Genomic DNA, 14672 nt, shown 5'->3' with positions numbered 1-14672 from the left:
ACATTAGGGTGTATCAGGGAGATGTGATGTCTTTGTTTATATTAAAAGTGTACCCTCTGACGATGTTTTTGATGGCCTTATTTTTTTTTATTTCACATTTATACATTTTTTATTACAATTATTTTTTCCTCCTTTACTGTACTTCTATATGTATAATATATATATATAAATTGAAAGGTGCTATTTTATACAAATACAAATAAAAACTGATTGATTGATCAGTTAATTGCCTGTACGGTGAGATAATATTTCTAGAGAGTATGCATGTATGTCAGTTAATAATATTGCATGTATTATTAACTGGAGGGCTGTTTTGAGTGTGTCCAGTACGTGAGAACTCGGTCTTACCTGGGGCTGGGATGGAGTAGCAGTGAAGCTGGACTTCTTGTCTGTCCTGCAGACAAAAAAGTTTGTCAAACACTGACACATCCACAAACACAATAACTGAGAAATACTGCAAGACAGATCCTGACAGACACTGAGATCTCCCTGCTCAGTCTTAGTGCTGGTTTCCTAATTACAGAAAGAGATATACTGACAACACATTGATACACTGAGATATTCTTAGACACACGAAGACAGAGTGATAACATGACGCACTGGGAGAAAACAGAAAATACACTAATACAGCAAGAGAGGCACACTGGAGAACAGAGATACACTGACATCTAGAAAGACACTGAGAGGAGCCCCACTGTGCTGAGAGAGCCCCGGACCCACTCACTGCAGCGTGAAGCTTTCCACTCGGCTGATGCGGAGCTGGTATTGCACGCTCGCAGGGGACAGCGTGGACACGTCCACAAAGAAGAACTGTGTCTCCATCTCGGCACGGGCGGGCGGCTGACACAAGGTGCGCCCCACATGTGGGTAAGCGTACTTCCGCTGGTAACTGCAGGCAAGAATCATGAGCAGAAGAGATGAAGAGAGGTGAAAAACAAGAGGAGCCTAATGTCAGTTGTACCCACTCTTAGCGATGTGCTGAATGACACCCTCTTGCTGGAATAAGGTAAGTGCTGCTTAATTACGTGCTGGTGAGACTGGTAATCTGCCCGTGTTGCCAAGGGAATAGGCTGATTAATAGATTCACATCCCAATCATCGGCCGTGATGTCATTTCAACCAGCTTCAACAGTACCTCCCTGTTCGGTCTTAGTGCTTGTTTCCAAGTCTTGGCATTTCTCTTATGCTACTTACTCTTCTAGCTTGACGCACTGACTCGCTGATCATTCCTTGCATTTGCTAGCGGCTTCTCGTACTTGACCTGGATCTGCCTGCCAGCTAGCTGCCTGCTCACCTGTCTGCAAGCCTTTCAGTCTGCTCACCTGTATCCATTTGCCTGCTCGTCACTGAATATAGTATTCACATTACCGAGTTGAAAATCTGGGTTTTTGGAGATATCAGAACATAGGCCTATGAGGTGCCTTGTTTTGCAAATAGAGCTATTTTTTATGTTATACGTGTGTAACACTGTGTGTTGTCTAGATGTGTTACTGTTAATAAATATTTGTTTGTCCTAGTTTGCCTCCCATTTATTAGTCTTTCGCCAAAGCTGCAGCAGAGAATAAAGAACTTGGGAGCCTCAAAATTATCCGAACCGTCTGGGTATAGCTTTGATATATCTGATATTTTGGGTTTTCTATATTATAATTATTTTTATTCCTCCTCTATTTTTTATTTTCTAAACACTGTATTTGCAACAATTATACCAGTCTTCTACATTAGTGGTTCTCAACTGGGGGGGCCGCGGCCCACTAGGAGGCCTCAGTAAACTTCCAGGGGGGCCACAAGATGACTGAAAAGAATTGAAAAATATTAACAAAATGCTTAAATCGCTAAAAATCAAGCTACAGTAACTATAACACGTGTAAGTTTATATCTGCAAGTATAATAAAACTTTTTTTTGACTTTTTTAATTCGCCCACTAAAACAACTTTCAGCTGATCTAGAGTAACCAAAAACTCTCACTAACGCTTTAATCGCTGATGGAAACGCTCCAGTGCTGGATCCAGAGGATGACAAAGCACCCACAACTAGCTACAAAAGGCATAAATGCTCGGCTAATGCTGAACCCAAAAAATGTAGAAAACATGACGATAGTTACCTTAACTATGGGTTTGTTTTGTTTTCCAAAAGCAAAGATTAGCCTCAGCCACAAAGTGTAGTCTATTCCCAAGTACTATCCAACGAGTGTATGAGACCTTCCGAGTTGATCAGACATTTACAGACAAAACATAACAAGTACAAAGACAAGCCCAGGTCCTTTTTTGAGTGAAAGGCAAAAGAACTGACTACTAGCGCACAAGCTGAAATGAAGGCAACTACGGGTGTGGATAAGAAACTCCTAAAAATATCATACACTGTAGCCCAGAAAATAGCTCAGCAGAAAAAAACTCATACTTTTGGGGAAACCCTGATTTTGCTTTGTGCATCTGAAATTGTGAGGGAATTATTTGCAGGGAAGTCCAAGCAATTAACCAAAATGCCGCTATCAAATGACACCATCAAACGTCACATCTCATCTATGTTGGGTGATATAAAAGTACAGTGCAACACGGGGCTTTGGGACAATGACTTCGCTATCTCTCCACACATTGACCACATTATTCACAAGCATCAACAGCAGTCCTCACACTGAGTGAGTAGCTTTTGTAATTAAGTTGTCAAAAATGTCTGCAGTGACAAATTCTGTATTTTAAGAATTATTTTTTATTTTTTTCATTCTTCAGAAATACTCATTTTGTTTCCTTTAAAAGGTAATAGTTAAGCCGAGTGAGTAGTGAGCAGCTTTTATTGTTAAGTTATAAAAAAAGGCCGGAAGTGACAAATTCTGTATTTTGGAAATTACTTATTATTTATGCATAGGCATTTCTGAGGCATTTTATGTTATGATTAAGCAATTTAGGCACTAGCAAAAATAACTTTTATTTAATAAACACACAGGCTGTTTTTGAAATGCCTATTAATTTTGTGTCATGTTGGAAAAAAAACATAGGCAGTGTAATAGCACAAGCAACAAATATTTTTGTTAATAAACATAAGTTTGAAAACAAGCGCTTTAGTCATCATTGCAGCAAAAGTACAAGAGGAAAAATATCATGGCCTGTGTAGGGGTCCTTCGAATAATCTCTTGGACACTGAGGGGCCTTGGAGGAATAAAGGTTGAGAACCACTGTACACTACTTGCTTGGAACAGAAGCCTGGAGTAAGCTGCACCGGTCTTTCAGACTGATCACAATAAGGATACCTCTCCTGCCTTAACCTAATCATTGGATTTAGTCATCATTGCAGCAAAAGTACAAGAGGAAAAATATCATGGCCTGTGTAGGGGTCCTTCGAATAATCTCTTGGACACTGAGGGGCCTTGGAGGAATAAAGGTTGAGAACCACTGTACACTACTTGCTTGGAACAGAAGCCTGGAGTAAGCTGCACCGGTCTTTCAGACTGATCACAATAAGGATACCTCTCCTGCCTTAACCTAATCATTGGATTTCTGATGAGTCAGTAAAAGCAGATTGCAGGAGGAACTCTACTGACTAGCTATTGAGAGTCCAAGCCCTGGTGTCAGGGGAGGGCTGAGATTCAACACCCACAGCCACTCCTATGAAATGTCAGCCTCATGCTTGCAGTGAGGTGTGTGAGGGATGCGCCTGATAGCTCTCCTGACAGACCCTGCAGAGCTTTATCTCTCAGTCAGTTCACATAACCCCTCATCCATAACTACCCACATTCATGCAGACAGAGACCAGACAGAGACTGATACCCGCATCCACACAGACAGGGAGTCACATTCTGTTCACACTGGGAAAAGAGGGCTAGGTTTATGAGGTTTAGTCATACCTCCACACATGCTTACACTTACAGTTTAAGATCTCTCTGTCACTGTCAGCCTGGCAGCCTAGACTTTGCACCTCGACAGGTGTAGCTACAGTGATGTGGAAGCACACAGAGATAAGACAGAGGGACACCACGTAGTGCATATCAGGGAGGTGTCCTTATCTGTCCATATTAAAAATGCACCCTCTGCTAATGTGTTTACATCTTACTTAAAAAAGTATGTGTTTTCTTTTCTTTAATTTCACATTTGTGTCTGTTTTTTTTGCAAATGAGTACCATGTCCGGAAGCTGCTGCTAAGGAGTAGAGTCTTCAAAAGAGAAACTTAACATTGTGTGGATACAAAATAAGAAATGAAGGGCGAGTCCAGTTAAATATAATTACATCATTAGTTGTCTGATCTCGCAATTTCCCAATTTGCTGAGCCTGTAGTAGTCACTTGAACTAATTTAGGATCCTAGGGACGGAGCAGTGGCTCTGTGGCTAAGGATCTGCGCCTGTGGCTGGAAGGTTGCTGGTTCAAATCCTACGGCCGGCAGAGGAATTCTACTCCATTGGGCTCCTGAGCAAGGCCCTTAACCCCAACTGCTCCAGGGGCGCTGTACAATGGCTGACCCTGCGCTCTAACCCAAGGCTTCTCTCTCCCTATCTGTGTGTCTGTGTGTCTCATGGAGAGCAAACTGGGGTATGCGAAAAGACAAATTCCTAATGCAAGAAACTGTATAGGGCTCATAAAGTGATCTTATCTTATCTAAGTACCTTAATCATAGAACCTTAAAACATTCTGCTTTACCAGTAATTAACAGACCATCACCACCTACCAAACATTAAAGCACCTACCAGAGTACAACCCTGAAGTTCATCCCTTCCTGCTAATGTCAACCACTCATTAAAAAACACAAATCTCCTACACCTCCCAACCAAAGAAAGGCATTAACATTAAAATCTGAGGCTCTTAGATTAGCTTCTTCAAATGTCTACCGTATTTATTTTATTCTATTAAGTAATAATATATATACACAATATATACACTATACAATAAATAATTTATAAGCTGATAAACATATCCTCCTGTATATATCAATATTAATATAAACTAAACTTTTCTTAACTTATTCAGAAAAGTCTATCTTAATTTCTGTGGACAAGCACAAGTTGCCAAAAAAACATACTAAAGACAGCACTAATGGAAAAGAAGCCTTGTCCTTAAAAAATTGTTATGAAATCCTTCAATACTTTAGTTTTGGAACTTTTCTGTTTTATATCACTTCACACGCATTTCATCTCATAATGGACAGAAACTACTACCCAACTGCAGAGAATTCCAGTAAACCCTGGAAATGGAGATCAAAGTCATTTCTGGAAAAGGCCACCTCCAGACACAAAAGGAGGGAAGGTCTGATGTTACATTAACGAACTACAAGAGTTTATCACAAAACACATTCTTGGATAGGAATCACAGCACACACACACAGCGCCCGCCCTTGACCACAACAACACACACAGCGCCCGCCCCTTGACCACAACAACACACACAGCGCCCGCCCCTTGACCACAACAGTGCGCACGCACCCGCCCTCAACCACAACAACAACGCCCACACACAGCGCCATTACAAAGTTTTTGCATTCTCAAATATGGCAACTACAAAATACTTACAGGCCGCGAAGAATGAGAGGCACCTGGAAGGAGACGACTGCCTGTTTCTGACGGACGACAAACGAGATGGGATTTTCTGCCCCATCTGAAAACACAATCACTGACACTCGTACCCCTTCGGTCTGAGAAAGAGAAAGATCTAGGGTCAAACCACTCCTTCTGCTAAGATGGAACCACAAAGAAGGGGAGAGGGAAGGAGACTCTCCCTTCAAAAAAAAGATTAAATTATTAGCACTAGACAGCAATAGTCTGTAGTCAGCTGACATGTGTCCATCCATCTAAGAGAGAGGAAGAAACACAGCTAAGAAGAAAGACTGAGAGGAAGGACATTACACAATATAGCACTATACTGAATTGACTTGTGTTCAATTCACACTTGCCCCCCTGAACATCTGAGAAATAGGAAGAAAAATCTGCATTACTGAAAATCTGCTGTTTATGTGCTTCTCAATGACACCCTGTCCACCTGAACATGACGAGCATGAGGAGAGACACAGAATGACCATAATAATGGCCCTGCAGTGTCTTGAGACAGGGGGTGCTGAGTGCTGAGCAAGCCTCTGTGATGTAGCAATCCACAGACATGTGATCCAACTATGAGTTCACTGTGTTTACTAAGTGTGTTCACTAAGTTTAGGTACTTAAATCTACAAAAAAAGGCAAAATAGCCTCTTCTTGTAGCCTCTTAAATTCCTAGAGCTCCAGTCTTGACACCTGAGCTCACTGGATCAGTCAGCAGCTCTCCGATCCTGGGACACGAACACTCACAACTGCTGGTGTACATGAGTGCTTTCTAATTCTAGGCAGTAATGTTGCTCCATCTTGAGCAAAATCACATGATTGCGCTTGGTCACTGGGCCTTTGAATGTTTCTGCAGTGTGGAGGCTGCTGACAGCAAGTGTTGAACAGCAAGCCACAGCTGGTGTCAAGGAACTTTCCTGAACTCCACGCAGTGCCCCATAGCTGTGCCATGACAGCCACCAGTTGCCCCATGCCTGCCCTCACACCGGGGCTGGTGAAGAGGCTGATGATCCGTTTTGTACAGTCTTTGGTATGAGCTATGAAGAGGTCAGGATTCAGACCCTTCACTCCAACTGCCAATCCACCTAGTCGACTGCGTCTGTCTGATTCCATCTTTCTGAACTGCTTACTCACATACCCATTTCTACTGATGAACACCTTAATGGTGTGTGAAGGCTTGTGTTCAAGGACAAAAAGGCAACATCCTACCCAGGATTCGAACCTACAACCTCCATGTTATCAGCTCAGAGGACTGTAGGGTAGTATTTTACAGCACTCCTCCACACTGCTGAGACAAAAAATAAAACCACTACAGCACAACAGTAGGAATGTGGCCCCACATACACACTCCACACATACCTTAGACGGACAGGGATGTGTGTCAATTGAGCAACGCACAAAGCACTCAAGTTCCAGTGACGCACTGATCTTTCTTCCTCTTATGGGCATGGATGAGAGCAGTACAGAAATACTAATCTCGCGCACAAATGCATCACCCCTCAGAGTAGGGAGCCCAAACCTCCAAGACAGCAACATGTTTTACCTGATTCTTACAGTTCTAAACAACATTCAAATAAGTCTTGGGTTTTTTACATCTCCTCCCAGGTACTGACTCTTAACCTGGTAAAAAGCGCAAAAATCTAAAACCAAATCGAAACGAGTGACCAATCAGAGAAAGGACTTGCAACCATCAGTATTTCTGGGAAACTCATCCTCCAGGCACACAAAGGGGACACAAAGTCCACAGGCCCTGGAGTGGGAACCGCCAGAGTGAGTTTGACACTCCTGGTACCGTTTTCTTGAAATGCCTTGAATTACAAGTCAAATCTGTTTCATCACCTGATCTAGATGGCTCCTCTGGGAGGGTCGAGGCTTGAAGGGAATTTTTTACAGTTGAAAAAAATCAACAAGTGTATTTCATCTCGGTCATCCCAAAAAACAACTGATTTTCTGCAACAAGTTCAGAACTAAGCCAGAACAGAACTAAGAAGGAACAGCTCTGGAAGTGTTGGCATGGCTAAAACCAGAACTGGTTCAGGATTCAGCACTCTTGCCTGACAACGTTGCTTACTTTTGTATGTACAAATCTTTCAGTAATAATTTTTGGTTTATTCAATGGTTTATCACCTGTGTACGTGTTAGGGGGATATCTCAGTTAAAACAAAAACGGCTGCAGCAGCTCACTGCGACTAGAAACGAAGAGAGTAAAGGACATGACGCTCTTTGGTGTGTACTGTCTCATTCACGAGACGCAACCTAAGCCCACAGTGCACATAAACTTGTACATAGAGGCCAACAGCGTATGAATTAAACAAACTCCGAGGAGTGTCGTTGTTGTCGGAGGACAGTTCAAAGAAAACAGAAACAGACCGAAAACCAAAGGAGAAGAAAACAAAATTGCAAAAAAATCCATGCTTTGATTTTGCATGGAATGGCCCGTTGTTTGTTTTTAATTATTAATGTGTAACCTATCCCCGCCACCCGTCCTCAAACTACGGTTTTGGAACCAGCGAACCCTCAGACTACGCAACACCCCCGCCCGCGCTGTGCTCCGCAGCTGCCTCACCTTGTTCCGGGAGACTGTGTGGTTGAAGGCGTAGATCGTCTGCTGCTCGCTGTTCACCGTGTCGTTGTACGTGGTGTCGAACTCCCCGTCCTTCTGGACCACGATCTTGGCCGCTGTTCCGGTGTGTTGCCCAGCGGCGGTCTGACAGAGACCGAGACACAGCGCCAGAAGGGCGGCCGGACCTGCTGCGGTACCGAGCTTGTGCCGCGACTTCCAGCAGCTCCGGGTCACCATGGCGACGTGCAGTCGGCAGGTGTCCCAGCTAGATTCCGATCAGTTAGTGCTCGGAATATTGTCACCCTTTAGCAATTATTACCTCCAGACGCCTGCAGTCGGCCAGTACACTTAGCATCTGAGGACTCCCGGCCGGCGAGAAACAGTTGGTTTAAAAAAAGACTCCGGAAGTCCTTCACATAAGCAGAACTGAACAAGAGACATGCGAGTCTCCGCACTCAGGGTCCGTCTGCCCCTTTTTTCTCGTCTCCTCGGATTCAGAAGCGTAGTGCAGCCGGCCCCTGACTCTCCTCGGCCCGGCGAACAATGGGGCAGCCGCCCGGACCTTGTGCCCTCACAGCGGCTCTCTTTCCGCCATCCTCTCACCCGCCTGGTCTTTCGCAGCAAGAGTTACATTTCGCTCGCCTTCCAGACAGTTTCCCGAGACCTCTGCACCAGTGCGTCGCTTCCCGCGGCGTGTGGAAGCGCCGTCACACAAGAAATCTCGCACAGATCCGGGTTTGGGGCTCGGACGAGGCTAAAGGGAGCTGTGGATTTGCCAGTCTTAACATCTAATAGGAGCGTCCTTCTGTATCTCAGTATTATTCTTACGGACGCTGCCGAAGTGTGTCGTCATCACTGTATCAATAAAGGGTTGAACCCGCGTCTCCTCACAAGCTCTCATTCCTATTGCTGTTGTTTACACATCCTGGCTCAATGACGTCACTCCGCCGCACTTCAGGCACACCGGAGCTTCGTATCGCTTCGGTTATCTTCGATAAATATCGGGTCCTGCCCTTTTATTTTCGTTCCCCAAAGCCGGTTAACATGTGGCGCTATTTACAGGGAGAAAGAAAACTACAGGGGCCGTTTGAGATTTCCAATACCAACTGAGAACCTTCAGTTCTGAGTGAAGTTTAATATTCTCTGTGAGCTTCAATGCATGACGCAGATTGAAGGAGAACCGATGCTTTACCGCTGTTTCTAAACAGCTGTTAAAGCTGACACCAACAGGGAACGTAGATCTTTGCTGTACAGGAAGTCGTTTCTACCGCCCAATTAAAAAAAAACACTAGCCATACCTTAAAATTTCGCATAGGGCGCTCTGACGGCGAAAACACATGAGCACAGAACTGACGAAAGATTTTGTTTGTTCAGAGTGTGTCGAAACTTTCCCTGTAAGCAGTGCATATTGACCTCGTGGTTCAAGCCGTTCAAGAACAGGATGCGTGTGCAAGGTGGTGTTGCCTTTTGACCCCTGTTTTTACCACCCCCTGAACATCGATACTGCAGCCGGTGTTGGGGAAGCAACTTAAAAAGTAATTAGAATATGCTGAAATTGCTTTTTCAAAGGCAATGCATTACTTTACATGAGAATTATACACATTAGGTAGATTAGAGATTATTATGATTTCCACCCATATCTTTTAATTGCTTACACAAATAACCCACAATGGATTACTTACTGAAAGTTGTTTTCCCCAGCTAATGACTACACACATTTTAGTCAAATGTATCTTACAAAGCAAGCAATCAAATATTTTAATTAAAGAACAGCCCTAAAAAAGTCTCACTGCAGCCTGTAAGGTGCAGGTCTGGAGCAGTTATGGGGCTGATGAATGAATAAAGTCCAAAGGCAGTAGATTCAATTCTGGAGGTGATGAATTAATGAAGTGTAAAGGCAGTAGATTCAGTTCTGGAGGTGATGAATGAATGAAGTGTAAAGGCAGTAGATTCAGTTCTGGAGGTGATGAATGAATGAAGTGTAAAGGCAGTAGATTCAGTTCTGGAGGTGATGAATGAATGAGGTGCAATGGTAGTAGATTCAGTTCTGGAGGTGATGAATGAATGAAGTGCAATGGTAGAATGTGCGGCTCCGAGCAGGGCTGTGGCTGATGAGTGACAGAAGTGCCAAGTCAGTAGATGAATTTCTGGGTATGGTGAATGAATGAAGGGAAAATGCAGTAGTTGCAGCTCTAAAAGAGAGTGGGGGTGATGAATGAATGACTTAATGAAATGCAAAGGCAGTGGGTGCAGCTCTGGGTTTGATGGAATGAAGTTCAAAAGCAGCTTCTTGGTAGGGTGACAAATGAATAAGTGCTAAGGTAGGTACAGCTCTGGAGCAGGGCCTGGGGTGATGAATAAATGAAATGCAAAAGCAGTAGATGTAGCTCTGGGGGTAATGAATGAATGATGTGCAAAGGCAGTAGATGTAGCTCTGGAGATGGGTTGGGGGTCATGAATGATTGAAGAGCTAAGTCAGCAGGTGCAGATTTGGAGCAGGTCTAGGGGTTATGAATGAATGAAGTGACAAGGCAGTAGATGAAGTTTGGGGGTGATCAATGAATGTAGTGCTAATGTAGTTGGTGAAGTTCTGGAGAAGGGCTGGAGGTGATGAATGAATAAATGAAGTGCAAAGGCAGTAGGTTCAGCTCTGGAGCAGGGCTGGGTGTGATGAATGAATGAAGTGCAAAGGCACTACATGTAGCTTTGAGACAGATGAATGGATGAAGTGTAAAGGCAGTAGATGCAACTCTGGAGGTGATGAATGAATGAGGTGCCAAGGTAGTATATGCAACTCTGGGGGTGATGAATGAAGTTCAAAATCAGTAGGTGCAGCTGTGAAGCAGAGCTGGGGGTGAAATATTAATGAATGAAGTGCAATGGCAGTAGATGCAGCTCTGGAGCTATATGCTCCAGTTTATGCCTGAAGCTAAAGAACTAGAGAAAGTTATGTTAGTGAGGAAAACTACAAGCCAAGCAATATGCAGGTGGATGGCAAGGCAGGGACCAAGCACTCAAGGTCTGTGTCTCCTCTTGATTTTTACGAGAGGCTCAGACACACTCTTTTGCTGGGCAAACCTATGTGGGTGCTGAAGAGAGTGTTAATTTCAAATGTTTGTTAATTGCAAACCTTCACCCATCACTCATGGAAATGATCGTGATGCATAGATGATGAGAATGGCTGACATTGGGAAACTGGCACAGTAAGCCTGGAGAGCAAAGGGCTGCTAGACTGTTTGTGTTCTCCACAAAACCCTATCGAGTTCACAAATACCTTCAGGCTATTGAAAGGTTACAACACAGATCATCATCTCCTCAGGGTGCTGGAAGTGTGAATGAGCTCAGGCTCTCTCCCTCAGGAGAGGCGGGGATGCTCCCCTCTGCAGAGTGTAACTCGGATCCACCTCTTCCCTCTACTGTCTATCTAAATTGGATGGGAGGACCCCTGTTAGGAAGTTAGGAAGTGGTTTTTAGGTCATTTGATACTGAAAAGCGAAGTGAAATGCATTTGTGTTGTTGTCACCATTGAAAATGATTTGCAGTGCAAAGCACTGCTGGACACTATATTTGCAATTCAGTTTTATCTCATCTGACGAGTCCGGAAAAATTTAACTAAAGACACGAAATGCTTCGAAAAGACTCAGATTTGAAACTTGTAATATAATAATTACTAGTTACATGCAAGACACTTCCTGAATGTCTTCCCACAGAGTGTGGGTTAAGGTTTTGATTTGGCAAAATGATGGTGAAACATCCTGTATATATTTCAATATTTAAATCAGAACCACTGTGACTAATTGGACAAGATCTGTTTAATAGGTTGGTACGTTTACAGGACTGCCATCAGCTACAGTGGTGGGCTCAAATCAAATCTCCCAAAGCTGTTTCACTCAGTAAATGCTGTTGAGCTTTACTCTGACACTCCTGGAAAAATAACCACTAGTACATCAATTGTCTCTAAATAACCAATAGCACCACAGCTGTCTCACTCAGCTTATTTAGTTACAGACCTGTTAGTGAGACCTGGTGTCCAGAAGGATTCCGAACCCACATGCAGGGCCGGCCCTGGTCATAGGCAAACTAGGTGGCTGTCTAGGGCCCTGAGGCTGCCAGGGAGCTCCCTCTAGGTGCAACACATTTTTTAATTGGCATGTTCAAATGTGAGCGAAACAATTTCCTATAGCATGTCTTTCTGTTGATGCTATGAATTATTCTAATGGAAAACCAGTCAAAAAATGACCAATATTAATAGAGCACAAAATGTTTCTGAAGCGCAGAAGAGTGGAATAGATCTTAAACCAGAGGTTTGCCAAATTTAGTCATATAATGCATTATGTGCAAAATAATGTAATGATTTGTATTTCATTTGGTTTTGAGTCTGTCAGATCCATGTGACTAGCGAACAGTATAGATGCCACATTTTCAAGCTAAGAGACAGAGACTACTTGAGTTGTTTTACTAGAAATGAACAGATTCACATTTCCAGTTATTGTACACGTGCTCTGTAGGAAACCTGCTTAAAAATTGGTGCTGCCAGGCCAAACACAAACGTGAAAAGCGAATGTACAGTACAAAAGACTGTTCAGCAATTATACATAATTAACATAAAATGCATGTTTTCTTTGTAGTTTCTCCTGCATTTCACTAAATGGGGGTATTGTGAACTCAACCTGTAGCCCTTCGGATTGTTGTTGCTCTCCCTGTGACAGCAGCAGAAGCAGAGAGGAGCTTTCAGATCTCATATTTATAACACACCTGAGGTTGAAAATATAAGCCAATTGATTTGATATTTTCTCAGCTTTACTTATCTCACCTCCCTTGTTATTGAGTGCACTTGTTTTTTTATTTCTTAATTTCATATTTATACAGTTCCTTTCTATAAAGGTTTCAGTAGTTATGTTATGATTTGCTCTAGTTTTGAAGTAACAGAGGTCCTGTTTATAGTTATTCATTGCTATTAATGTTAGTTTATTACTTTCTATGTTAAAATACATTATCTTTGTAAAATGTGAGCTTTGTGTTCTTGTTTATAAGTTATTCACTGTGAGTTCTTCAAAGTTGTTTAATAAAAGTTTTCTATTTACATAATTCATTTAATTGTTTTAGATAGTAAAATAAATTTAGAGTGGGGGCATGTCACAGACACATGTGAACCCAGGAGGAAATCTCCTTGATGAAGACCATGGCAATCATGGTCTCTTAGGTCAAACTGCTCCTCAGACTTGCCAGGTAGTAAATGAGGGTGACCTGATGGTCCCCACATTAACTGCAGATGTCCAATTCTACCTTAAAGAGAGCAGGGAACAGAGTATGCAAGCAGTACAGGCAGTTTTCCAGCCATTGACATTGAGGTTGTAACATCTAACCTGATGGTCTGCAGCACCCCTTACCCTAAACAGCAGGATCAAGTCCTGTATTTACTGGTACAGAACAAAAAGGGAAGTGCCGTGCCAGGGACTCTACCCACACAGACGTGGGTCTGCCAATGGATAGCAAGTTCTCTAACCTTGAACTCACTACTACAGCCTTGAACAGCTTCCCTGTCCCCAACCGGATGATTGCAGTCCTGCCACTTAAGGAGCTCTGCAGTCCTGGGGTAGGCAAAGTGGACCTGAGCAATAAGAGTGCAGCTCACTTAGCTGATGTTCTGGAAACAGAAGTGCAACATCTACATTTGCATCCAAACTTCGAATGTTTCCTATATGTTTTCTCAAAGGATACTTGTGATTGTCTCAGCCTCATGCTGACCTAGTGGTCTTTGCCTGTGAGCATGTAAGGATGAGGAGCTTATTTTTTGGTTAAGAATCTTTCCCAGGTCAGTCCATTTTCATCCTTTTAGATGGATGTCCACTCTTGGTACCTGGATATCTAGCAGAGGGACATAGGCACATCTGCAAATAATCCTAATAGTGAAACTGATCAGGAAGTTAGTGTAACCAAATGTATCCTAAACATAGCATCCTTGTTTTTATGCATCTCTTCCATATACTCACTATATTTTGAATGCTTTTATGTATATATATAGGTTTATGTATCAATAAATGTATCCCATGTGTTGTGAATCCTTGCGAAGACTTTATGTTGTTTTGCCGATTGATTCCTAACAGCCAAAACAAACTAACAATTTTTCTCTACAACTAACCATTGTGCTATGAAATTCACAAAGCCTCTATACTCTCCGTGCAGACAGTACTCTCTGGAATGAGGCCTCAGCAAGTCTGGAATGAACTGGTCACACAGGCAGGGGCATTAGAGGCCATATTTCATCAAGCAGTTGAGAACCAAGCGCGAGGTTGGAGACTGGAGACTCTGTAGATATTAGGCAGGGGTAGGAGTAGATCAGGGCCATTTTGGTTCCAGTGTTTCTGCACCAGGGCACTGCAAATATCCACCCATAAAGACATGAATTCTGTAAGTGCTCTGACATGAAGCTGATGAGGAAAGGATGCTGTTTTGACAGTGTCACTGGCAGCCCCTTGCTGCAGGAGGCAAGTGGTCACCTGTTCCTGCATGTTGTGCAAGACTGAAACTGGGCCAGGAAGGCACAGCAATCCGATTCTCAAACCCCGAGTCAAGACCAATCTCAGACAGCACTCA

General features: G+C 43.1%; 1 protein-coding gene across 7 annotated transcripts in view; it reads right to left on the bottom strand.

Moving 5' to 3' along the window:
• sidt2 (SID1 transmembrane family, member 2) overlaps positions 1-9180 on the bottom strand; it is a 35807-nt gene extending 26627 nt beyond the window's left edge. For 6 of the 7 annotated variants that reach the window (XR_016094649.1, XM_088939380.1, XM_088939382.1 and 3 more), the window contains exons 1-4: positions 8079-9180; positions 5492-5613; positions 725-889; positions 349-394 (exon numbers count right to left, since the gene is read on the bottom strand). Coding sequence is in view for 6 of the 7 variants with exons in the window: in XM_088939380.1 (XP_088795506.1) it covers positions 349-394; positions 725-889; positions 5492-5613; positions 8079-8312 (567 nt within the window). In the remaining variant the exon portion in view is untranslated. The remainder of the gene's footprint in view (positions 1-348; positions 395-724; positions 890-5491; positions 5614-8078) is intronic. The other variant, XM_088939384.1, reaches the window with a different exon arrangement.
• Between the last annotated feature and the right edge of the window lie 5492 nt (positions 9181-14672).

Source organism: Atractosteus spatula, chromosome 22 (assembly GCF_055471065.1).
Source record: "Atractosteus spatula isolate fAtrSpa1 chromosome 22, fAtrSpa1.hap1, whole genome shotgun sequence".
NCBI classification, from domain to species: domain Eukaryota; kingdom Metazoa; phylum Chordata; class Actinopteri; order Semionotiformes; family Lepisosteidae; genus Atractosteus; species Atractosteus spatula.
This window is presented reverse-complemented; position numbering and strand designations above follow the sequence as displayed.